This window comes from Vigna radiata, chromosome 6 (assembly GCF_000741045.1).
Source record: "Vigna radiata var. radiata cultivar VC1973A chromosome 6, Vradiata_ver6, whole genome shotgun sequence".
Lineage (NCBI taxonomy): Eukaryota > Viridiplantae > Streptophyta > Magnoliopsida > Fabales > Fabaceae > Vigna > Vigna radiata.
Genome location: NC_028356.1, coordinates 2,707,988 through 2,734,401, shown reverse-complemented (window position 1 = coordinate 2,734,401; position 26,414 = coordinate 2,707,988). Strand labels below are relative to the sequence as shown.

At 30.6% G+C, this 26,414-nt stretch overlaps 2 protein-coding genes across 3 annotated transcripts; one reads left to right on the top strand and one right to left on the bottom strand.

Annotated features, from left to right (window-relative positions):
* Positions 1–11,969: 11,969 nt before the first annotated feature.
* On the bottom strand, positions 11,970–15,525 carry LOC106763247 (pentatricopeptide repeat-containing protein At5g01110). The gene has a single exon (XM_022781908.1). The coding sequence runs from the start codon at positions 15,483–15,485 to the stop codon at positions 13,548–13,550; it is 1,938 nt and encodes a 645-aa protein (XP_022637629.1). The 5' UTR covers positions 15,486–15,525; the 3' UTR covers positions 11,970–13,547.
* A 4,133-nt stretch (positions 15,526–19,658) lies between these two features.
* Positions 19,659–25,100, top strand: LOC106763158 (homeobox-DDT domain protein RLT2). Of its 2 annotated transcripts, none has more exons than XM_014647365.2 (8): positions 19,659–19,984; positions 20,922–21,029; positions 21,114–21,773; positions 22,290–22,366; positions 23,862–24,254; positions 24,347–24,430; positions 24,530–24,618; positions 24,805–25,100. In XM_014647365.2, exons 1-8 carry the CDS (start codon positions 19,978–19,980, stop codon positions 24,875–24,877), a joined length of 1,491 nt encoding a protein of 496 aa, XP_014502851.1. In that variant the 5' UTR covers positions 19,659–19,977; the 3' UTR covers positions 24,878–25,100. The 2 variants fall into 2 exon arrangements, with proteins under 2 accessions (XP_014502851.1, XP_014502850.1); XM_014647364.2 differs by having other exon boundaries at positions 23,772–24,254.
* Positions 25,101–26,414: the final 1,314 nt, after the last annotated feature.

The window sequence follows — 26,414 nt, the reverse complement described above, 5'->3', positions numbered from 1 at the left end:
TATATATATATATATATATATATATATATATATATATATATATATATATATATATTATAAATTGGCTAGAGCTGTCAAAACGAGTAATCCGGCTCGACCTGGTCCTGCCCACCACGGGTTGGTCACTTAGTGAGCCAACCCAACTCAACTCATTTATTAGCGAGCCAGAAAAATTCGAATCCGGTCCGACCCACCACGGGTTGGCTCACTGGCTCACTTAATTACAATTTTTTTAAATAAAAAAATTACAAACTTTCTATGATTCAAATCTAAACAAATTTCACTCTCAACATTGATGTTTAATTAATTTTGAAAATAGGAAACTTAAATAATTTTTTCAAGCAAAAAAATAATAATAAATATTTTTTTATAATATTAAAATTAAATTTTAATAAAATAAAATTTGGTAGGTGGGTTGGTGGGCCAATCCGGCCCACCACAGGTTCAACCCACATGAGCCGGATTTAACTCTGATCCGCATAAAATAAATGCAATTTTTTCAAACCCAACTGGCCTGAACCCGTGGTGAGCCGGGTTGACCCGCGGGTTATAACCCATTTTGGCAGCTCTAAAATTAGTCTTATCTCTAATCGACGTCAGACTTTCAACAAGTGTCCCAAGTTTTAATTTTATATATTCTAGTATTGAAAATTTTGGCCTCTTTATCAAATTTTTATTCACTATTTAACAATGAAATATGACATATTAATGATATAGTAATAGTAATGTGTTGTTTGACACATCTATTCATGTCTTAATTATACTTAGTTCCTTAACGAAGGAATACAAATAGAACTAAGTTATCACATCATTATTTAGTGCCAACTTAATAAAATAATCAAAATATTTTGAATAACAGTAGTGGGAGAATCCGTGATAGTACCACCTTTGTATAGTACATTCAAGTGCCACCTTTCTATAGTACATTTAAGTTAAAATATTTTTAAAAAAAATATACATGAGAGAGATATATAAAATTTTGAAACTTGTTCAAATTTTCGTAGGGGTGAATCCGTGCAAAAAACACTATATTGACACAATCCATACCTATAAGAATGGTACGATATCTATCTATTTTTTTATAAATTCAAATAACATAATAGAAGAAGAGAAAAGAAAATAGTTCCAAAGCAAAATAAAATAAAAAGAAAAACAAATAACTGAGAATAATTTTTATTTCAGATATGGAGTCTAGTTTATGTTGCGTTGCATGTTCAAATGTTATTCAGAAAACAAGTTCTTGTTTATTCAAACGGTTCGGAAATACTTGTAGAACGTATTCTAATATCAAATTTAGTTTAATGTTGGATAGTTAACAATTAATGTAACAGTAAATACATGTAATCTTTCTTTTTATCTCAAACTTTTATTTATAAGTTTCGTGGTAGACTTTTGATTAAGGTTGACCTAATAATTACAATCCAATTTGAATAAATATATTTTACTTTTAAGTTGATCAACTTTAAAATTAATCTACTTAATCCAGTTCATGGTCGACCGGTTTGTTTGGTGACCGACTGATTTGTTTAATACCGGTCAAGTTTGTTATCCTACTCATGGAACTGGTGATTAACTACTCATGTTGTACATGATCAATTGACTTGTTCAGTGACTAACCAATCTTAAAGACTTGCACTTCAAGGTGTGCGACACGAACTACAAACTATGTAACATTTGTTTTGACTGGTGTATGACCAGTCGACCTATTTGACATTTCGACCAAACTTACTAGTTTGTGACCCAAATTATACATAACTAACCGGACTCTCTAATTAACCATCCAATCTACAATTCACTTTGTGGATTTTTTGGATGATTGTATAGTAAATGAGAATTAATAATAAAAATTGAAAGTGATTTAAATTTGTAATTGTGGTAATTGTGGAAAATGTTTATGAAAAATAAAAGGCATAATACAAATTTATATCTGTGTATACATATTCCTATAAAATCTTAATTGTTGAAGAAAACAATCCTATCATGGTGTGGTTTTGGATGTGATGACTTCTAACACCGTAGCAGTTGGAATTTATTATTTTATTAAGACAGGTGACGAGTGTAGACTAGTTGTAATGCTGGTGGCCTTTTCTTTTGCATTATATTTTTTTTTCTATTTTTCAAATCAGGATTTTGACACATGATAAATTTATTTTGTTGACCATTAATCATTGTTCTTAAATAGTTGAATATTCCATGAAACTTTAAAATCCTTTTACAGGACAAATGTATCCTTTGACTCCCTTCTCCATTTCATACTTTCTTTTTAAGGTTTAGGACAAAAAGTAAAGTTTTATTACTTCTATAAACAATAATATATATATATATATATAGGTTTAAACTTTTTTTGGTCCCTAAGTTATAAGCGGATGTTCAGTTTAGTCCTCGTTTTTAAAAATGTAAATCTTTGGTCCTTAAGTTATAAAAAATGTATCAAATGAGTTATTTTTTAACTTGAAATACTGTTTTTGGTTGTTTCTTAACAACTGTTACATCTTTAAATTGCTCTGATTTATTTCTTAATAATAATATCATTTTAGATTGCTCTTTGTACTTTGACCATGAACATAAAAAAAGGACTCATTTGATACATTTTTTATAACTTAGGAATCAAATGTTTACATTTTTTAAAAGCGGAGACTAAACTGAACATTCGCTCATAACTTAGGAACCAAAAAGAGATTTAAATTATATATATATATATATATATATATATATATATATATATATATATATATGTTTTTTTTTCTAAGTTACCTAAAAATATGATAGACATAATATAGGTGTTATATAGTTGGATTTTTTAAAATAAATTTAAAACATCATACTAATTATAGTTATCTCGTAAACTAGGTTAAATGTATGAACATTCATACTTACGCAGTTATTATATTTTTAGGCATCTTCACACATACAGGTAGCCAATTCAAATATGTATCAATATATAATATATAATATACAATATAATGGAGTGTACCCAATCTTTCTAATTGTTTTCTAAAAAATATATTACTAATCGTTTTTAAATTATTAAAAAAATTACATTCACATCCGTTATATATTATATTAATCGGTTTTACCTGTTTGAGAAATATTATATCATGTGCCTAATAGAGAAAATCACTGCAAACCCTAAAGGTAAACTTGCGTATAATTTCAGAAAGTCTCGAATGTGTTCATACAAATCTACCCTTAATTTTAATTACACAAATCTTATGTTCCTCGAATCTATGACAATAATTTATGTCACTTTGAATATTTCATTAGTTAAAATTGTATACAAATTAAAACCATAGTTTATGGAAAAAGTAAAAATTATTCGAAGGGTAATTGTAATTTGTATAAAACCATTTTTAGTAATGGAGCTATGTTTAACTTATATATAATAAATTTATATCTAACTCAATTTTAAAAAGTCAATTTATAAAAAAAAGATTATATCTTATTTATATATTATAATCTAACCTAATTTTTAATCAACTGATTTTCCTCAAACAAAATTTTCAAGTATTACGAATAAAAAAATATCATATTTAATGTTTGATATCACATTTGTATACGTGAACATTAAAATCAATTAGTTATTAAAATATTGAAAAAAAAATTGTTACTTTTGTATTACATCTATTACATCTATAACATACTTTTATATTCATGTCATACATAGTATAAAAATAAAATAATCATCAAAATATAAAATTTTATATTCTTTTAAGATAGAGGAAAGTAAAAAATAAAAAAAAGATAGTTTCAAATTAATATAAAAAAATTGTGTGTTAAAGAATATTTTTATTTTTAAAATTCTGCATGTCACTCTTTTGTTTTAAAAACATTACATTATTTCCTTTACCACGTACATCTTCAAATCATCTTCTTTTTACTTACCAATGCCCATTTAAAGAAGATCATATAATTATAGAAACAATGCAATAGTGATTTGAAAAACATTTAGGAAATATTAATGTGATTTATTTTTCATTTTAAGATCTTAATTCAACATTTTGTTATAGAACGAAAATACAAATTGATTATTATATAATATTATACCTCAGATTTTAAATACTTTTCACTAAACAATAAACCAAATTCATGTTTTAAAACAAAAACTTTTCGTGTTTATGGAACTATCGATCGAAGGTTGACTACTCCATTTTTCGTAATTGTTTATTATCAAATTGTATGTGATTTTAGACATTTCTAAAATGTATTACTAAATGCATGTTGACAAATGTTTAGAACAACATGCTGAGTATTTAGTCACTATTTTTCTTACTGATACATAGATTGTTTTATCAAACTAATATTCCCCAAAAAAAAAAAATACCAAATGCATGTTTAAATTGAAATTAAAAAAATTTAAAACATATTTACTTTACACTAACAAATTTGTTCTCCTTAATATCTGTATCAAAATTCAGAATTATGATAGAATATTATACAACTTTTTTATTTCTAGTTAATGGAAAACTTTCAATACATATTTAAATTTTTAAAAGTTTTTTACATAATTTTTAGGTTAAAACCCTCTTTTGGTCCTCATATTTGTATGGTAATCTCAATTTGGTCTTCATATTTTTTTTTGTCTCAATTTGGTCCTATAATTTGTAAAAATGAGGCAATTAAGCCATCACCGTTAACTAATGAGTAACGTCAGTCTGTGATGATGTGTCACACATGTTATATGATGATGTATATATATTATATTATGTGGAATTTGCTATTTAAATAAAAAGTGTTTGAGATGACACTGTAATTATGAAGACCAGATTCATAATCTCATTTCTCTCATCTTAACAGGATCAAGCCTAAGATGAGAAGGAAGAGAATGAGAAAGCTCAACTTCATTGGTATTTGATGGTGATTCTTTCTCAACATCATATACCTCAGCATCATCCATGACAATGTCTTCCTTATCATCGTCTCCAAACCCATATCTGCTGAAGTGTTCAACTAAGAATTTTCACTTACCAGTCACTAGATCAAAGGAAATAAATTGCGCTTCCTGTCTCTCTGTAATTTGTTTTAATTTGTTCACAAGCACATCTTCCTTGCCCTCCATAGACTTCAATATTTCACTGTCTAATACCAAAACTACTTCAGCTGCCTTGTTAAGGCCCTGACCAACTGCAGGCTTATCATTTTCATCACTGTATACAACTATCTCATGCCTGCGAAAGTTGACAATTTTTATTTAATGCTTAGATTCAAAAACCAAAGAATCAGTCGTTTCGCTGCTGACGATGAAGACCGGATTCACCAAGGAAGGTGGTGGAAGCACTATTTCGACCCCATGGAGGAGAAAGGGTACCTCTGCTGCAGTTGCCATTTGGGAAGAAAGGCACTTGCGCCCTTTGTTTCTCTCTGGAAGAAACCCTGAAAATGTGATTTTTCTTTGGCCATTCATCTTCCAAGTGGCTATGCAGATACAGAGATCAAAATCAGTGGAAAAGTTACAAACTTTCTCAATACCCACACTTCTAATTCCTGTATGAGAGGGTGAAGTTTGGTTATGGATGAAACCCATTGGCCCTCTCTTGGTTCTTGATTTTTTTCTGCAAATTGTGCACAAAAAAGTAACAAAATTGGTGAGAATTGAACAAAGAAAGTGAAATTACAGAGAGGATGGTTGGGAAATTACAGAAGGACGACGAGCAGGTGTTACCGTCGATCATGGAGGATTCTGCAGCTGGTGGAGATGAGACTAATTGGGAATTTTTGAGATTGTTGAAAACTTAATAATAAATTAAATAATAAATAAACCTCAATTATAAAATCATATTCCATATCACAACCTTTATTTTTTACACTAAAATCCACGTAATTAAATCATTTATAAGTCAGTCAATTCTCTGTCCACCACGTCATCAGTAACTGACGGTGTTATTCATTAGTTAACGGTGAGGGCTTAATTGTCTCATTTTTACAAATTATAGGACCAAAGTGAGACAAAAAAAAATATGATGACCAAATTGAGATTACCATACAAATATGAAGACCAAAGGAGGGTTTTAACCTAATTTTTATATACTTTGTAGTTATTGGAAGAATTCGATTACTCTTTTTCAGATTCAGAAAAAAAAAACTTTTAGATATATTTTTTTCTTTTGGAAGATTCAGGAACAAAACAATCAACTTGTTGATATTGGAAAATTCAAATGATTCTTTTAGTGTATCATTTTTGAATCCAATGAAATTCATAGATATAAAAAGAAGCCTTGTCAAATATATATATATTATTACAATTACAAAGAGTACTACATACTTCATCATGAAATACTAAAAGAACATAAAAAACAATTTTATTATTCATGACTAATCAAGTTTTTTCTATTTTACTAGTAATGACTAATCAAGTTTTTTTAATAGATTAATAATTAAAAATTATAATTAGTAATTTAGTTTGTGAAAAAATCAATTAAGTGAACAACAGTTACCAAAATCAATTGGATGTATCTTCTTAAAAACTTTGACCATAAAGGAATGATAAATTGTAAGTAGTTTTGAAAAGAGAATATATATTTCTTGTGGTAGATATCTTATAAAAACAGCAATCAAAGTGTTAAGGTTAGTTGCACCACTCTTGAATTGGCTTTTCATCACTGTTTAAAGTTTCTTTATGTTTCTAGATTTCTGAACCAGTTGCAATAAAAATTTTACTTTCAAAGAAAACATTATTAGTGTAATTTACTAATATCAATGTTGTTTTTTTCTCCTCCAATCTACAATAGTCATTGTGATCATGTCACCATGATTAAGAAAATAGAAGAGAAAAGAAAAACCCTAGAATTGTAACCTCTGGCATTTGAAGATGGAGAGAGATTTTGGTCTTGAAAAAATTATTGAAAAATTTGGTTTGCGCAATTTCCTCAACTATACACTTTGGTTGTTGATTGTGATGTCTACTTAATTTCTTCTTCAGTCGGTGGAATTAATCAAATCAAATCAGTGACGTAACTTCAACCAAGACTATATCTAATCTTAATACGATTATATGCATAAGATTTTTCATCAAAACTCAAAAGACAAGAAATTTCTAAACAAAACCAAACAAAAAATATAGTTCATCTGACATCAACATATATACTACTCTCAACCACTCTAACTCATAACTATAATAATATTTGTCATATGTTAAAAGATGAATTTATAATATATAATTAAGTGTAAATTTCATTTTACACATCGATTTAATTTCTTTTTATATCTATCATGTCATTCACTATTAAATTACCATTAATGTTTAGTATTATATTTGAAATATATGTTTTTATGTGAAGAATGTATTAGAGATCTCGTATAAATCAAATATATAAAGTGATAAATGAATGTTAAGTTTTATTTTATAAACTGATATTATAAGATTCGATTAAATTTAAAATCTACTTATCAATAAAGAACTAAAATATTAATTGTTAGAATAATAATAAAGTCTCAAATAAAACAAAAGATGAATATGAGTTTATATATATAAAATATTTTTTTTGGTAAGAAATTTTTTGAAGTGGTGCAAAATTAAATTGGTGAGGACTTGACCTAAAACGGACAATATTTTATCTGTGTAAAGATCTATGTGTGTGTTGAATTTCCTACAATTGGTCTGATTTCTTCTTTTGCAAGAAATAAAATATTAAACCATGTATATAATACATATTCGACCCTTTTAAGAGATACATTTTTAAAAAAAAAAAACATTTAGAACGGTTACTAAAAAATGAGTGATCAAAAGTTATGATAAAATCAAGTTCATATACAATACTGAGTTTTACTTAATGACTATTATTGTATTATATCTTCTTTTGAATTCAATTTTACTTAATATAAATGGTAGAGATTTTGTTATCTGAATCAACGATATGATCTATGTCATTCGTAGAATAATATACTTTGATTTTTGAAATTTTTGGTTATGCATTAGTTGAAGAGTGGCATTTAAAATTTACAGCTTGAAGCAGGGAGTTATAAAGAATCTGCATCAGTCAAATGGAAGAAAAAGAACTAGAAGAACATGTTATGATATTATATATTATACACTGTCATTTTATATCGATCATGAATTCTAATAATTAATCTTTTGGTGAAATGACAACATACTTAAGAAATTGTTCTTGCATTCTTGTAACTATCAACAACGAGGCAGTTCTCATGTTGTCTGGTTTTGTTGTCAAATGTAGCAGTTGTTTTCAACTTTCTCAGTTAACAACTCTGCTAAAAGCAATGGTCAAAACACATAATATGAACAAAATTCAATATAAGTAGTAGTTGTCCAAGCCACAATAATTGCTGCCACAAATATAAATTTTTAATTACTAAGAATGGTAAAAACATGTCATACATTGTGCATACTGTTTTGTCAGGTTTCTTTTTAGAGTGGTTTTTCACTTTTTATATATGATCAACTTGAATAGTTAAAATATTGAGTCAAAGATAGGGAAAGTTAATGAAAAAAAATTAAAGATAATAACTTAGTGTGACTAGATACATGTCTATCCATTTCCACAGTGTATATATATATATATATATATATATATATATATATGTTTGTGTTTGTAATAGTTCTTCATCATGATCAAGCTATTGACATTTTCCCCTTTAATTGAAAAAGTTGAAAGTCTCAAAATGTTCATCCAATGAACATCATTAACATCATTGTCAATTTCATCATTAGTCTCAACCTCTCAGCCGTTATTATAAACATCATGTGCAGCCGCAGTTTCTGGTTCTCTTGTAACATATTTATGGAAGAAATAAAAAAATAAAAAAGGTGGCATGTGGGTTGAATTATATATATATATATATATATATATATATATATATATATATATGATTAAAGTTTTCACTTGCTTGGGCAAAATTGAATTTGTCTTATTGAGCAATTTGGTGGATTAAAATTGTTCTTAATTGGGTCCACATTCAATGTTTCCAATGCCAAATACAAGTCAATTGGAAACAATATTCTTGATTTAGTATGCCATGTTTGGACATTGCAATAATGATGTCGTTGGATTGAAAGACTAAAATCCCTGTAGCCATACTATGGATTGTTCTTAGCACCTTCTTCCATGGAGGGTCTTTCATCACATAACATTTTTTTCGTGGATGGTTCAACGGTGGTGGATTGTGTTTGAAAATTTTATTTCATATAGATTTTGTGTTTGATTAGCATAATGATATGTGTTTTTCTAATATATTTTGTTTAATATGTTAATGTAATTGCGGATGTACATATTTTTTTTAGATTTAATAATTAAATCAAACTATAAATAATATATTCATTATTTTAAATTTTAAATAAAACTTCAGCTGAATGGTTATAGCATCGAAAAGTAAGCACATTAAGGTGAATGGATGAGATGATTCATTTGGTCATAAACCATTTTGATATTGTGGTTTCTTCTAATTTGAAGGCTTTTGAAGAGTTGAATGATCATGATATCATCCCACTGATCGTCATGATATATATACATTGAGGAGCATGATATCTCAGCATTCAAAGGGACATAATGATGAAAAGCTGACATTGATATTCCTTTCTTAATTTAATTTGATTAATAATAGAAAGTTGGTTGTCTGCGATAGTGTGTTGTGTAAAATGGAATATGATTTTGGGTTGTTTAGACTTCAAGAGGAAGGCAAAGGTGAATTGATCCATTCTTTACAACAAGATTAGGTCATTACTACAAATATATACATACATATCTTGCACATGAAATTATAATGGAATTAAAACCCAATAAAATCAATATTATTTTCTTAAATAGGAAGTAGAGTTGCAATTTGGCTCTAATTTTTCACAAATACTCAATTTAATTTATTGATTGTTGAGTCAAATTCATCCATTTTTTTCTGATTTACAAGAAAATTTAAAATTTTAATAATCAATTGAATATATTTTATACGTTTATGGTCAATATTTTAAAATATTTTAATGATGAAAATGACTTTTTTTAATTGATTTGATATAGTTCAATCCATCATGTTATTTAGTCAATCCAATTCTATTAAAATTTGTTGTTATAAAATGATTAAAACTTCTCATCTTATTTATAAGGATCTTAATAGTATTACTGTACTAAAATTAAATTATACGTATAAACAAAAATCCATCTAAGTGGACTACCAAAGATGAATAAATCCAAGAAATTAGAAATCCCTAATATTGGTCATTGTTATGTAAATTGATGCTTTAAATTTTTCTTTAATTAGCTTGTAGACTAAATAAAAATGATTAAGGGATGGGGAAAAGAGTCTGCGGGAGAATTGAAAGATAGCGAAAGAAGTTTTGCTTTCTATTTGCAGCCCCATTCTTACTAAGTCCCTCCACTTCATGCATTCAATTTCTACTTCAGCCCACAATTGAAGCCCAAATTGTCTTCGCTACACTTGTCAAGATAATAGTTGATAAAAATTATTTTTATAACAAATATTAAGCAATTTATTTTGCTCTTGCAATGGATTTATATGACAAATTGATCCCTGAGTAGGTAGGGATTATCCCTATTTAAGAACTCTTTCTGCGTGATCAGTGAATGAAAAAGTGCACACCATTTTGTATCAGAACAGCAAGATCTTTCCATCTTTCATGCATGTGGCTAGATAGATGAGAAAACTAAGGACCGAAATATAAAACAACTTAGACATGCAAAGATAGTAGGCACTTGAAATGCATAGACTATAATTTAAGCCTCCTAAATTGAATGCACCACCAATAATCTCACCTATAGTTGATTACACAGTATAATCTCACTATATTTTAGTTCAAGATCTATAAGTGATATCTTAAAACAGTATCTGATTTTTATAAAATTTTTCACTAAAACCAAAACAAAGATTTTTGGAAGATGAGTTCTTTTTATAAAACAACCATCAAGCATACATTTTCCCAAAAAAAGAAACTTTAAACTCTCTAATGAACAACACAAGTAGGTCCAATTTGATTGCAGATCACTCGTATGATCACATAGGGGTCTAATGAATGTAGTGAGTAGATCATGGGGAGGGAGGTGGAGGCATGGCGACATCACGGTGGAGGTTTTAGGGGAGAAGCCCACATGGAAATAAAAAGGAGGTAGGAAAGATGACATGTTGCTAAGTTGCTAAAGTCCCTTAAGTGTGGACATCAAATAGAATTTCAATCTCAATGACATCAAATGTGATGAGTTTATGTGTGACTACAAAAGCAATCCATTGTAGTTGTAGATCACAAGAGCCGTAATGAAATGCTCTAATACCAATTGATGAAAGCACTGCACCACAAAAAGCTAGTTGTTGCAATTGGAAAGCTCTGATACTCAAAAATATGTGACTCGAGTATCATGACTTGTAATTGGATCTTAGTAAACTGTTTTTATGATTTTAATATGTGTGACCTTCAGGTAATGTAACTAATGCGTTCAAAGATTAACATCCCTCTTATAATAAAGAGTTCCCAATGGCGAAAAACAATTTTATATGGCAACATCTTCAAAAATAACAAATAAATTCTATAATTTGCTGCTTGCTTTTCTAATGGGCTAACCTGCCTTGACCATATCCATATCTTTCTCCTATATCTGTCAAATAAACATTGTTATGTGATTGTTGCATTTAATAAACTTCAAACATACCTTCGGTGGTGAGCAGTGAACAGTCCCGTGCCTACTTGAGTGCTATAAAAAATAATGCATCAACTCGCATGCTACGCTGCACAATGGCAATGACTGCAAGGCTTCAATAAAATGGATACTACAAACTCCATACAAAGGTGATGCATATTGCGTTCAATAATAAAGTTTAGGTTAATTGACCGCTGAATAAATATAACCACTAAAGCTAAAGCTTGGCTACTAAAACAGCAATCCCACACCACAGTAGCCTTGTTTACCCAATTGCATCGCCTCCCAAAAGTAAATCCCGAGTCCAGGTAAAATACACTTAAAAGACATTAGTTTGAAGTTCGTAAAAGATGAAGTCCCCCTCCTGGCTCCTGCAAACCATGCTTAGAAGTTAGAAACATGGATGGGTTGCATTTCCAAGCATCCAGAACTATAAGGATTCTTCTGTTCAAATTGAAATTTGGAAGATAGAATCTAAATATTCATAATACAAAAACGAAATATAAATCACGAAGGATAACCTAATAACTATTATTCTGTAATGCGTTCATAGGCATGGAAGTAGCAGCACTTGGCATTCATAATGTATAGTAATTGAGGAAATTTTGGTATAAATAATTGTTTTACTAGGCAACTTATCAAAGTCTTATAGTTTTCAAAAGAATAAGTATAAGAGTATCATATACAGAGGGAATTACTCGTCAGATTCCATTAATTGTAAACTTCCAATTCAATAGTTCAGATTGCTGTTTTGGGTTAATAGACTGCGTTTGATGCCAAAAAAAACTGAATAATCTATGAATATGAGATTGAAAATAATTTAAATTATCTATGGTTTCACCTAACGTATCTTCTAACTAATATTCTTGCAACATAATTCTAAAGTTTTCTCATAAGGTCTAAGAATATTTATCAAACATGGATTCCCTGTATATTACATAAATATTTCTGCATTATGCAGTCATTTTATAAGCAATTAACATATCCAAAATTTACTCCATGTATCTTAAAATGTAGAGTGAAATTAATCAAATCTAATCCTAAGAATCATTTTTCAGAACTATCCTTAGGATTTAAAGTCATACTCTAATCTATGGACTGTTCTCATAATTCAAGCACAATGAACACCACAACAAATCAATATATTAAAGTCCATTCCTACCAGGCTAATAAACTGAAATATCTTAAGTCCAATTCTAAAAATCACTTTCCATATTTTTTCCTTGGAAACTTGAGAACAATTATGGATCCATCACACATATGCAAACATTAAGACCAGATTAAATCACCAACCTCAAATATAAGATCACATTAAGCTACATGAATAATTAACCAATAAAAAGACTATATTCAACCCCTAAATAGGAACTCATGGTAAAATAAAATCACCAGGATAAGCAGAGAAGTCGTGTCTGAAGTCATCTGCCACTTCCTTCCTTAGATATTCGTGCAATATAGACCGAACACGTGCACTTCCTAATACTAATTTAATAAGTGGAGAGAGAGAGAGAGAGAGATCATATTCTAAATTCTATTCTAAACCACGTATATCTCTTCAAAACAATAAACAAGTCCTATTTACAGTTTTCCAGTGGCCACCATTCACTTAATCGTTGCTTGGATGCTTAAGTGAGGTGATTGCTTCTCCATAGATAACAAAAATGTCACATGAGGGTGCCTAAGAAACCTGCTTGTTGGGCTCTGAAGGTTGCTTTCCTTGTCTCGTTTGAGTATTGTTTTGAGCAAAGAGAATTGTCACTATAATTTGAATTAAATTTTGGCTGCTCTCTTAAACATCGTGTTGTGGCTCAAGAAATGTGCTTACTCGCTCCAAAACATGTTTAAATATGTTATTCATGGCTCGAGCACTGGTGTGCATCGCTCAACCGCTAGCTCACTATTTGAATGACCAACATGTAGAGACAGATGGCTTCTCTTCTCTTAAGCTTGGTTTCGATATTAGAATTTGTCATCTGGCACAAAACCCCTTTGCAGCATTTCATCATGAAAACGGAATGCCTCTTTGAGATTGTCTAGAGAAACATGCCCATTTATCAATGATGTGTATGTTGATCTATCAGGACTTATACCACTGTCAATCATCTTGCGTAATACCATCTCAGCCTCCCGCATTCTGCCTTGCCCACAATATCCACTAAGTATTGCATTATACGTGATAACATCAGGCAGCAGCCCATGTTCTTCCATGTTGTTAAGCAAGACAAAAGCTCTGTCAAAGCTCTCTTCTTTTACAAAACCATTTATAAGAGTATTATATGTAATGCAGTCAGGAGAAACTCCTTCTAAAACCATCTTGTTGAAGAAGTCATTCGCCTTAGACATATTGCCAGTCCTCAAATAACCCTTAATAACGGTGTTGCAAGTAACCAAAGTAGGCTTAACACCTTTTTCTACCATTTCATCCCACACCCTGAATGCTTCACCCATAATTCCTAAACTGCAAAACCCATTTATCAAAATGCTAAACGACACATGGTTGGGCAATATCCCCCTACTCACCATATCACACCACAACTCCTTAGCCCTCTCCATTTCACCAATCCTGCAAAAGCCATCCATTAACGTATTATACGTCACAACATCCGGCTTAAGGCTCCTTTGAGTCATCGTCTCAAACAAATCAAGCGCCCTACTCATGTTTCCATCTTTACAATACCCATGAATGAGAGTGGTGAGAGTGTAATAATCCGGAAAAACTCCCCTCTCCACCATCTCCTTAAACAACTCATCAGCATCACCGAGCATCTTCCCTTTGCACAACCCATTCAACAGAGTATTATAAGTAACTACATCCATCGCACAACCCCGGGCAACCATCTCGTTCCGCACGTTCAACGCCTCAGTCACATTGCCATTTCTACAATATCCATCAATAAGAATAGTATAAATCACAGTATCGGCGACCAACCCAGCATCCTTCATCTTCCTAAAATAGTCCAAAGCCTTATCAAAACACCCGTTTCTAGAGAGCACCCCAATCACAGAACCAAAACTAATCAAATCAGGAACAACACCACACCTCAGCATTTCATCAAATACATTCTCAACCTCACGAATATCATCCTTCCTACAACCTTCCACAAGCAAGGGATTAAACGAGGCAGCATCAGGACTCAACCCCATCCCCAACATCTCATCCAAAACACTCCTCGCTCTCTCATAATCCCTTTTCTTACACAAACCATTAATAATAGCATTATAAGTAAAAACCCCAGGCTTCAACCCCACACCCCACATTGAGTTCAACAACTCGAAAGCCTCACACACGTTCCCCTGACGACAATGCGCGTTGATGAGAGTATTATACGTGACAACATCAGACAAAACACCTCTACCCTCCATTTGGGACAAGAAAACCTTAACCTCCTCGAACCTACCCTCTTTACAAAAAGCATTGACCATAATGTTGAGAGTGAAGGCATTAACCGTTGTGCCACTTGCGACAACATCCTCGTACACCGTCCACGCCAAATCCACCCATCCCACTTTCACCAACGCGCCGAGCAGCGCGTTGGAGGCGTTGATGGAGACGGTGAAGCCGCGCTGCCTCAGCAAGCGGAAGGCTTCGGCAGCTTCTCGAAGCTTCCGTGACTGGACGTAGGTTCTTATGAGTAAATCGAAAACGATAGCGTTTGTGTGAGACTGAGAAGAAGGGGCGAGAAGGGAATCGATGAGGTGGGGACGTGAAACGCCGCGTTTTCTGATCATTCGGAGGAGGAGAGCCTGAGCTTCTGGAAGGTTCCCGGTGCGAAGGAGGTCGTGGAGCGTGGGATTGGTACCCGCGTGGATGAAGTTGCGATGACATTGAACAACTGCCAACACAGAAGGTCTGAGAAAGCGCGACAGTAGGTTCCGCCTCAACACTGTCTTCGCCATTGATGCAGCTGTGGGAACGTCACAGCATAATTTTATTGTATTATAGTTTTAAATTCTGATATATTTTAAAAGTGTTTATTAAGCTTTCTTGATTTATTGAGTCTTTGAAAATTAAAAAATAATTGAGTTTTCACTTTACTTTAATTTTTTTCTTATCTAATTTTACAATTTCTTAAAAAAATCTCTTCACTCTAATTTTATAGACCTCTTTATCAGAGATTTTATTAAATGGATTAATTTCTCATATAAATATAAGTGAGATTCTCGTTGGATTCTTTTACTCTTCTCTTCTTGAGTTTTGTTTATTATTATAGAGTGTCAAGATTACTTCCAATATAAAATCTCTACATCAATATATATACGGAATGAAATCACTATAAAAACTTTTCTTTAAAACTATTTTCAGATCACATACCATTCAATCCATTAAGCATTCATAGTTACAATAAGCATGTATTGAATTCATATAAACCACTACAAACCAAATAGGAATCATGAAAATCACATAAAACATTCATTAGCTTAACAACAAGAGCGCTCAATGTTAAGTATGGCACTCAGCGCCAAAGCTCTAGCATTTTCTCTCACTGAGTGTAAACGACCTTTCGCTCAGTGAAATAACTTGAATTAAGCTTCATACTTGTAGTAGTAACTAGCGTTATGAACTTCCCCGTTTAACACCAGACCATTCGCATTTTGGTCCGTTCAATGATAAATTGACACTTAGCGTCATATCATAAAATCTGCACCTTTCAAAATGTGATTTGAAAGACTTGTCCAAATGACTAAATTGATATTCTTTACCTAATGACTGGTTCAAAACATGTTCAAATGTAAAAGTGAATACCAATTTACTCAATTAGCCAAAGACTTGATGCATCTACTTACTTCAATTTCAACAAATTCAAACAACACAACAACATAGTAAATAACTAGATCTAAGTTGCAACTTTAACTAACCAAATAATCAATTTCATAATCTCATGCAACTGAAACAAGTATCATTCAAAAAGAAATCAACACAAAAATTCCTCATTTCGATCTACCAATTTCATACTATAATTCAAGCATACACCATATATTTCCCACATATCAACAACTCTAAAATGTAATAATTAGCTTCTTTTATCGATTATAAACTCAAATTGTTTTAGGAACCTAAAACTCTTTCACCTTAAAAAACTCTTTATTCCTATAAACCAGAAAATCATTATCAGAGCATGTTGTTAGTACAACTGATCAATAGAGAATACTTAGATGACACATGCATTGATCAACTCCTCACATGATTGGAAAAACATACAAACTAGATAAAAGAACAAAAATTAACTTATTCTTTATAATAATTGATAAGATAGACTTGAAAATTTTGTCGATGTGATCACTTAGACACTATTTGATATTTAAATGGATAAATTATGAATTAAAAGACTTAGAAAGAGGATAAAAATATTATAAGAAAACATACATTAGAAAGATGATATATTTTATATAATGAAACTTCTTGAAATTATATTTATATTTTGAATTTTTAATATTAAAATAAGTGAGTCTCAATATTTAAAATATAGTATAACTTGTAATGTATTTTTTATAAGCTTCAACAATTATAAAATTATAAAATTAAAAAATTAGAAAACAACATAATAATAAAATATAAAGTCATAGAATTACAAACCTATATAATTATCGAATTATATAATTACAAGATTAAAAAAAATAAAGAATTACCAAATTATAGAATTAAAAAATATAAAATCATATAATCGCATATTTACAAATTGTAAAATTATAAAATTATATCTTTTAAAAATATAATATTATTAAATGATATACTTATAAAATTATGAAAGCAGTGACGAAATTTAAGTAAAGTGATAGAAAAAATAAAAATCACGTCATAATATTCTTAATCCAGTTAACAATCTCATCGTTTAATTAACACAAAAGTCTAGCAACGGAAATTCGATTAAAAAGTTTTAAATTTTATAAAATTTAATAGACTATAAAAATTTAAATAAGAACTTAATTCAAAATTATCAAATTTACTAGAGCTTCAAATTTAATTAAATTATTAAAAATTGATAATAACAAATTTAAGATAAATTCAAAATCTCATAGATAAATTTGAATAAAATAAACAGTATTTAAATAAACGAAATGACGCATAAACATATTACCATAATTTTCAATTAATAATTATTTATTAATCTCTTACGTAAATTTATAAATTTATTGATATAAAGACTCTCTAACTTCTTTCTTCAAAAAAAAAAAAAAAAAAATTCATAATCATGTGAAGTGCATCAAATTTCATAGTCCAACAAAGTTTTCTAGTTTGATGTTAATGTTATGTTTTTGCCTCTTTTCTAGTTTGGTACAAATTAAATGATAGTGGGTAGATGTAACATCTACTTCTATTCCTACTAATCTCCACTTTATGAATTTTAATAACGATTTATGTTCTAAATAGCCTCAATATAGAAAAGATTAAAAAAATTAGATTATTCTGTTCTATTTCCCATTGAAATTTAAATACAATTGATTAGATTATCTTTTCCATACACACTTAATATTATCTTTTACTTGTGGGTTTTATATTTATTTATACTTTGTAATTATAAAACTGTAAATATGTTTTCAATACCTTTTTAATTTAAGAAAAAACAGATGAAAATAAAAAGAATCTAATGTTTCTCACAAGTATGATGTAAAAATTGAACAATGCAACTCCTTAAAAAAAAAAAAAGTTAAATATGTTTTTTTTCCTTAACTTAGTGAAAACTTTGCCCTAATTTAGTCCTCTAACATTAAAAATGTATGAATTTAATTCTTTAAATTTTGTTAACTTTATTTGATGTTTCGAGCACTTTTCATGATAGCATTTAGGTTGAAATTCGGTTAACTTTATTTGATGTTTCGAGCACGTTTTATGATACCATTTAGGTTGTTTACACTGGTTATTAAATGAAAAATGCTTTTGAAACATCAAATAAATCTAACAAAATTTAGTTAAAAGGACTAAATTCATACGTTTCATTTCTAAAGTTGGGGGACTAAATTAGGCCAAAGTTTTGAAGAGAGATTGATTTCAATTTTCACTAAAAGTTAAGGACCAAAAACATATTTAACCCGAAAAAAAACATAAACAATTGCATTTGATTTCCATACTTGGTAAGATATTATCCATTTTAGACCAGGTCTTCATAGATTTGTTTTTAATATCACTCCAAAAAAGTCTTTTATAGAGGTATCTATGTGTATATAAACTCATGTATGACCTTTTCTTTTACTCTATGTAAAACCTTGTTTATATCCTAAGATCATTTACATACTAACCATTTTGTATTAAATTATATATATATATATATATATATATATAAAATTCAAATTTAAACTTTATACTCATTTACAACAATAATCCATCACAGTATCACAATAGTAAAAAATATCTTAGTATAATTTTCACATTTTATTAATCTAGTTTACTCTTTCACTATACATTAACAATTATGCTTTACATTTTCTATTAATCTTCTTCGATAGGTTCATCAACGTATTCACATCAAATTTAAGAGAAAAGTAAATTTAATCTTTCAATTTTCATCAGTTTGAATTCATTTTCAAAACAAAAAATAGTAATAAAAAAATCAAACTTCAAAATTCAAGTTAAAGCTGTGAACAGACTAATTTGATTAAAATTATTTGACAATGCATATTACAAAATCATAAAAATACATAATTTATCCTACAACAAAAACAACATTTTATAGTTTAATTAACTTACACTAACTAAATATTAACAAAAATGAAAAAAACAACAAAAAAAATTCATATAAAACAATTGATCAGTAAGAAGAATATATCACTAAATTGGTTCTGTTGATTAACTTTATGAATCACAGATAATCCATTATCATTGAATTTGATCTCTTTTTACTTTCATATTATATAATTTTTTTTTTTTACTTTCATATCGATGGGGTTGATCTAAATAATAAATATCTTTATTTTTATTTTTTGCATTAACTTTGTTATGATATCTATACTTACAAGCAAGAATAATAGAAATGTGTGTAATTTGAATTGTTTGTATGATTAAAAGAAGATGCTTTATAATTGTTTGAAATGCATTTTACTTTATATAGTGAGGTAAATCTGATTTATTTATTTATTTTGTAAGAAGAATGCAAAGATTGATTGGAAGAAGCGAGCAAAGAAAATCCGACATAAGACGAATTGAATCTGTTTCTTCTCGCTCTGTCTTTCCACCTTCACCAGAAGCTCCTTTCTCTGTTCCTAAGCGGAGTTAGGGGGTCAAATTGAAAACGTTTCCAGTTACAAACAACATACGTTTTTGTTTTTTGTTTTTGTTTTTGTTAATGTCCTTGCATTCTCTTTTCCTTTCCCTCGCTTTTCTCATAAGCCACTCAACAAAATTCGCCCCTAAACTTTAACAGAGGATCCTTCTTCAACGCAATTCCTCGCCCCAATGAAAGGTATTGTGTTTCTCTTCTACTTTCACCTTATTACAGATTTGGGTCTTCGATTTTTCTGCTTCATTTTTCTCAGATTACTCCAATTTCCATGCTTTCCAAATTGATTGTTGGCACCGGGAACTTGGGTCCTTTGCATTAGGTTGTTGTAATGGTGGGTGTGCCTCCAAGCTCCTCAATTTGGGGTATTTGTGGTCTGGAAAAGTGAGTCAAACTGAAGGGTTCAAATGGGGTTTGGTTGATTTTGATCATAGTTGAAATTTAGTACTTGATGTCTTCATACATTATTCTCTTCCGTGTTTTCTTTTTGTATGGATTGGAGAAGTTTTATTTTCCTCTTTCGATGACCATGAATTGATGTCTACTGTTGGATCTACTTTCCGTGTGGAATTTTTAGAATTAGGCTTTGTTGTTGTTGTTCTTCTTCTTCTTTTTCTTCTTTCACTTGCACTTGGTCTTGATTGGCACAAATCGTGGGTTCTCTGTGAAAGACCTTTGAGATTATAAATTTGATTGAAATTATTAAAGTTTGGAAAACTTTAACAGAATGAGGAGCAGGTAACTGGCCAGTTTTGAGAAATGAGCTGGCTGTGTCAAACTTGTATCATGTGACAAATGATATTATGGTAGAGGTTTTGAGTCACTTCTTGATTCAACTTTTAAGAAAAGAAACCTTCTGGTTCTTATAATCTTATCAACATTTCACACGAGTAACATGACTTCAATTCCACTGTATGCATCCTTTTCCATATTGTCATAGCTGTTCGGCACTTCAGCATATAGTTGTATGTTTTAATTCCATAACATTTATGAATCAACTTGAGCAGCTAATGAGACAAGATGCTTCGTGATTGTTTTGTGTGACATATATTATTGTAGTTACTTTTTTCCTTCCAACACAACACATGTACTAAACTTCCCGAATTCTGTTGGTGTTCAGAATCAAGTAAACTGCAATCAGAAGAAAATAAAGTCTCCAATGATAAAAATAAGAAAAGAAAGCTGAAAACACAATCCCAACTTTTTGCCTTGGAGACATTTTATGATGGTAAGAATACTCTTTTGTCATGTATATATGTTAATGCATTTTGCAAAGTGGTAATTTTTGAGGAATTTCCTTTTTTGTTTCCAGAGCACAAGTACCCCACAGAGGAAATGAAAGCAGAACTTGCTGAGAAGTTACGATTGACAGAAAAGCAAATATCTGGGTGGTTTTGCCACAGAAGGTTAAAGGATAAAAGATTGATGAAAGACGAAGCTGTCGCTAATGGACGGCAAGATCGTTCAAGTGGTGTCATCCAGGATCGTGGCAGTGGACTTGGGCAAGATTCTTGTGGAAGCAGTAAACATGCTGATTATAGGTATCTGGATGCTAAGGAGGTTGAGAGCCATGACTTCTACAACAACGAAATTTCTGTTGCAGACATGACACACAGACATAGGAGCCATTATCCTGAAAATGTTAGTGCAGTGGATGACACATCATCTGAGAGCAGCTCCTTTTTGCAAGAAAGGGCTTTTGCTCAAGGTCAGGATCCATATGATATGGAGCCTTCTAGACATCTTACACCTAACGGAGCTCTACCACCCCTGAATCCCAAAGGTGCAGTTAACCTGGGATACAAACCATCAGGATATTTGAAAGTGAAGGGTGAGATAGAACATGCAGCTATAACTGCTGTTAAGAAGCAATTAGGAAGGCATTACGAGGAAGATGGTCCACTACTTGGTATAGAATTTGATCCGCTTCCTCCAGGGGCCTTTGAGTGTCAAACTGAAGATCCAGCTAATGGTAGGTTGCACATTCTATCCATTCATTCAGTTAATTTTTAAGATTGAATATTGTTTGGTGTGGAAACTGAAACAATGTAATTTTCCATTTTTGGTTAAAGGAATGTGTTGTTGTCTGTTACACATCAAATTGTGAAAAAACATGGAGCATGAAGCATTGTTTTTTTGTCATTGGCGTTGAATGCTTGAAGATAGACTTGGGTGTGTAGGGGATGAATTTTTCTGGAACAGTAAATAATTTGAAATTTGGAAAGCTTGTTCCTAAAGGTTGATGCTGCAATTCAATATTCATAACACAGAGCCTTTATATGGTAATATGTGTGTGGTGTGCTATTTGCTTGTTTAGATCAAGATAGTTTATTTTTGCTCCTTTGGATGCTTTACTAGAAACATTCCATCTTAGTTTCGGTGTGGGGGTTTTATTTTCCCTCGTTAACTCTTGACCATTTTCTAAATGCATTGAGTCATTTTAAGAATAGATTGATTCCTGCCTTATAATCTATTGGTTTTATGGCAGAAACATTTTGTGTAGCGAATCCTCCGCTTCTGAATTCTCCAGAAATCTCTGCTGCAAAAAAACACAATCTTAGCTCTGTGAGTGACCTTTATAATGCATTTATTTTATGAGTTTATTAATTAATACTTTTTCTTTAAATTATTCAATTCATCTTTGGAAGATTAGACAGTGACATAATTATTTGTGTTCTGACTTTTTGACTATTGAAATTTATGACATTATTCAAAACCATTTCTCTTTGAAGCAATTATTTACAGTTGTATCAATACCCATATAACGAATATTTGATAGCCATTAGTGCCTCTTGTTGCCAAGTGTAGCGTCCTGTCACCCACTCCTGACCAGAATTTTCTGTTTAATCTCTCTCTCTTTTTTACATTTTGGATTTCTTCAAAAGTGGCTGGGAAGATGGAATGGTTTAGGCTTTAGTGCTCCTACATGGATAGGGACACCAGAACACAAGTAATGTCCAAAGTATAGGATACAGCGACACCAATGATATATTTAATCAAATTGATGAAAATCTCAATTAATATTTAAGATTTATATAATGTACACTATAAAAACATATTTGTTAGTATCCCTGTGATGTCACCCTAAACACATCTTCGTAGTTACAAGTACAAGTTAAATCTAATGGAAACAAACCTAAAAGATGAGTGATGCATTATTTATAATGAGTTATTTTCTTTCAATGTTTTTTTTTTTTTTTAATTGTTTTGTTATAGTAGTGTTTAGGAAGTGTTTGGCCAACAAAGGGTGTCTGTTTACTTCCTTTACTTATACTCAAACCAAATCTAAGAGGCATTTGAACTGATTTTTTTTTTTTTTTTTAAATTGTGACTTAGTTGAAGATTGTTTAACATGTGTAGGAGGTTTTCCCACAAGTGTCATGTTAGGACCCAAGATGATAAGATAGTTTGGGTTTAGGACCGAATGGTCATGGGTGTAGAGGGTTTCTGTTGTAGAGAGGAATGGGTCAGAGCTACTATAGATAGAGCTCTTGTACCGCTGTAAGGGGCATCAAATATTCTTTTTGTACAGTCCGGCTTTGAGCTTGTAGAGAGGGGTTATGCCCTCAGCTAGAGAGGTTATGCTCCCAACCTATTCTTGTAAATTTAGTCTCTTTTACTGTAAATAATACAGAAAAATCCATTCTTTCATCACTATTTCTATCTTCTGAGAGTGTTCTTGTTAGGTTCCAAACCCAGGAACCTAACATGTCATGTCAAAAAGAGTTTTGGACCCGGCAATGTACTATTCCGTAGAGGTGCTGTTACTTGCTAGATTAGTAGTAATGATAAAGAAATGTATTGGAGTGACTCAGTAAACTAGTCAGTTGGTGTTTGTTGTAGTGTGAGACCAAAATGGAACTAATAGAATAGCTTATTAACAAAAATGATCTTGGATTTAAACATAGCATTGATTATGTGATACATATATCCCTGCTTTCTTACTCTCTTTTTACCTGTGCATTTGCAGAGATATGATTCGCATTATACTAAATTTAATTCCCAAGATTTGCATGTGGAACGAGCTGACTTTGGCTCCTTGCATGAATCTGATTTCCAGGATAAACAAGATAAGAAAGCCCGTCAGAATATAAAACAAAGGCAACCTTACTATGGTTATACCAATCATGTTTCGGGAAGGAACCCTTTCCCAGATTTGTATGAAGATTCTACTGGAGAAGCATCTGGCTATAACAGTGCTAAGAATCATAGAATGAGCACCAAGCACGGGGTTGAGGGGATGCGATCTGATTCTGCTTCTAACCATAGTGATCACTTTGAGGAGAAGCTTGCGGTCAAGACGAAAGACTTGATGCTGCACGGTTATGATAAGATCAATCCAAAGAGAATACAAAAGAGTGGACACGTTAAATCTAAACCTTCTAGTTCAATCCGTAGTTCCCGTGTTCCCGTAGATACTGAGGAAAGGGGATTATCTGCTAGGATGGCAAAGGTTCATCAATATATTTGCACTTTCTGTGTTATATTTGTAATGATCAATCCCTCCTGCTTACAGATGGTTTAAAAGGTTAATATTTTGTGCAGGAAGAGATGATTAAGGTGGAGCAGAAAGCAAAAAATACATACCGCGATGTAGATGGAGCAGGGAGGCTTTCAAATGAAATTCTGGTTAGTTTTCCTTCTGGAATGTAATTATTTGATTTCCTAATGAGTTCACTCCCCTCCTTCCATGCATGTATATAATGTTTTGCATTACTATGTGTATAGGTTGCAAAGAGAGCTAAAGTTGACATGCTTCAACAATACCATGTGAAACCATCACCTGTTGCTGAGATGGAGAAAAGGAAAATTCACAGGTGGGTATTTAATCATGTTTGGTTTTGTCTCCCATGACAATATATGATGTTTGTTTAGGTAGTGTTTGGCTTAAACCTTTTTTGGGTTTGTCTTCAAAGGTTATGCCTAAAATAACTTTCCTAGAAAGAAAGGGTTTTAAACATAAAAGTAGTGTTTTTCTAATGGCATTGTGTATGATCATGCAGATCTGCTGCAGAGATGCCTTCTAGCTTTAGTGAGGATGAAACTGCTGAAACCAGTTCCTCACTAGATTATTAAATGCTGTTGATAGATGGTTTTGTCTTAATCCATTGGGTATGTACATTCTAAAACGACACATACGTTTTCCTTTAACATGGAAACCACTGTTTCTGACAGCCATGACAGTGACTCCATTTACTGTTCTTTGTGCTCGCCTATTTTTCCTTTGTAAAAAAAACAATGAAAAAAATGAATTACTTCCCCCATGTTATTTTTTTTGTGTAAAATTTCATTTTCTGAAGCTCCTTGTGGTTGGTTAAATTCCAGCTTATATACTTGTTATTTGTCTTTTACTGGTTTAATTATGCTAATTTGATCCATTGATTGGTACTTTAAATCCCAACTTCTACTTTTTACTTTAACAATCTCTGTTTCATTAGTTCTCTATTAATTTAAAAAGATGTAATTTAGTTAATTGATTCTGTAAGTTCTTTGTAATTAATTGGGTCTTGAATTAGTTTATGATGACTTTAAATGTGACTTAGAAATAGTGAAGCACCGTAACATTTTTAAAGAAAAAAAAAACATTAAATATTTTTAGAAAACATATATTATAGAAAGTTTTAACTGCCTAAGTTCTCACAAATTATAACCATTCTACACATTTTTTACATTTTAAAAATATTATACGATTTTTCATCATTAATATTATAAAGAAAAACATCTCTATGGTAACCAAACAATTATAAACCATTGATCTCTTCTCTGATTACGCATTCTAGTTTTTATTTTTTATTTTCATAAAATTCATTTAAGTGAAATATCTTTTAATCATTGAAGTTCTCAATCAAAATCAAAGTTAATTTTAAAAGTAAACGTGTCATTGAATACATAACATTTTTTCTAATTTTCGCTAATATTTTAGAATGGTTACCAGAAGCGAACATTGGAAAATATCCACAAGACCAAACACATACGATAAAAGTTTTAATTTAACTATCAAATCTCTAAATTTTACAAGAAAATAATAATGGATAAAACTCGGTTATATTTGTGTCATTAATTGATTATATGTTATGTTAAAAATATAAGTATAAGGATAAGTGAATAAAAATTAGAAAATAGAAGAAAGAAAACCTATAAATTTTTATTACAAAATTGTGAATTAAAAGAAATGTAAAACTTATTCGAATTGAGTTCGTATAATATTGTACTACTCCAATAAATTCTTACTTGAAATGTTCATCAATTTAGTACAATGTACAAATGTATATGTTGTTTTGTGTTAAATGGTTCTCACCCTTTGGATTTTCTTGGCACCAATCACCAAATCCTAGTACCATGGAAACATGGCTAAGAAACATTTTAATGATGTGTATTTTAAGTAGTGTACTTGCATGTTCTGTATTTTAGCCATGAAGATACGAATAACATGAGCCATTTAATTAATGGATGCAGAATAAAACACTTAAGAAAGACAGCATGTGAAAAGAGGGCTTTCATCAATTTTAACAAACCTATGTTTTCTTTTCTACTATGATGTTTGCTCGTCAAACAAAGGTTTCTGTACACCATTATTACACTTTCCTAAATCTAATATTAGAAAATGGTTTTA

What these genes read in the sequence shown, in the direction of transcription:
- LOC106763247 (XM_022781908.1), bottom strand. Translation starts at nt 15,485, where the DNA reads ATGGCGAAGACAGTGTTGAGGCGGAACCTACTGTCGCGCTTTCTCAGA.
- LOC106763158 (XM_014647364.2), top strand. An exon ending in AACTGAAGATCCAGCTAATG is followed by an intron (nt 21,774 to 22,289) that starts GTAGGTTGCACA and finishes GTTTTATGGCAG; the next exon opens with AAACATTTTGTGTAGCGAAT. An exon ending in TATCTGCTAGGATGGCAAAG is followed by an intron (nt 24,255 to 24,346) that starts GTTCATCAATAT and finishes TATTTTGTGCAG; the next exon opens with GAAGAGATGATTAAGGTGGA.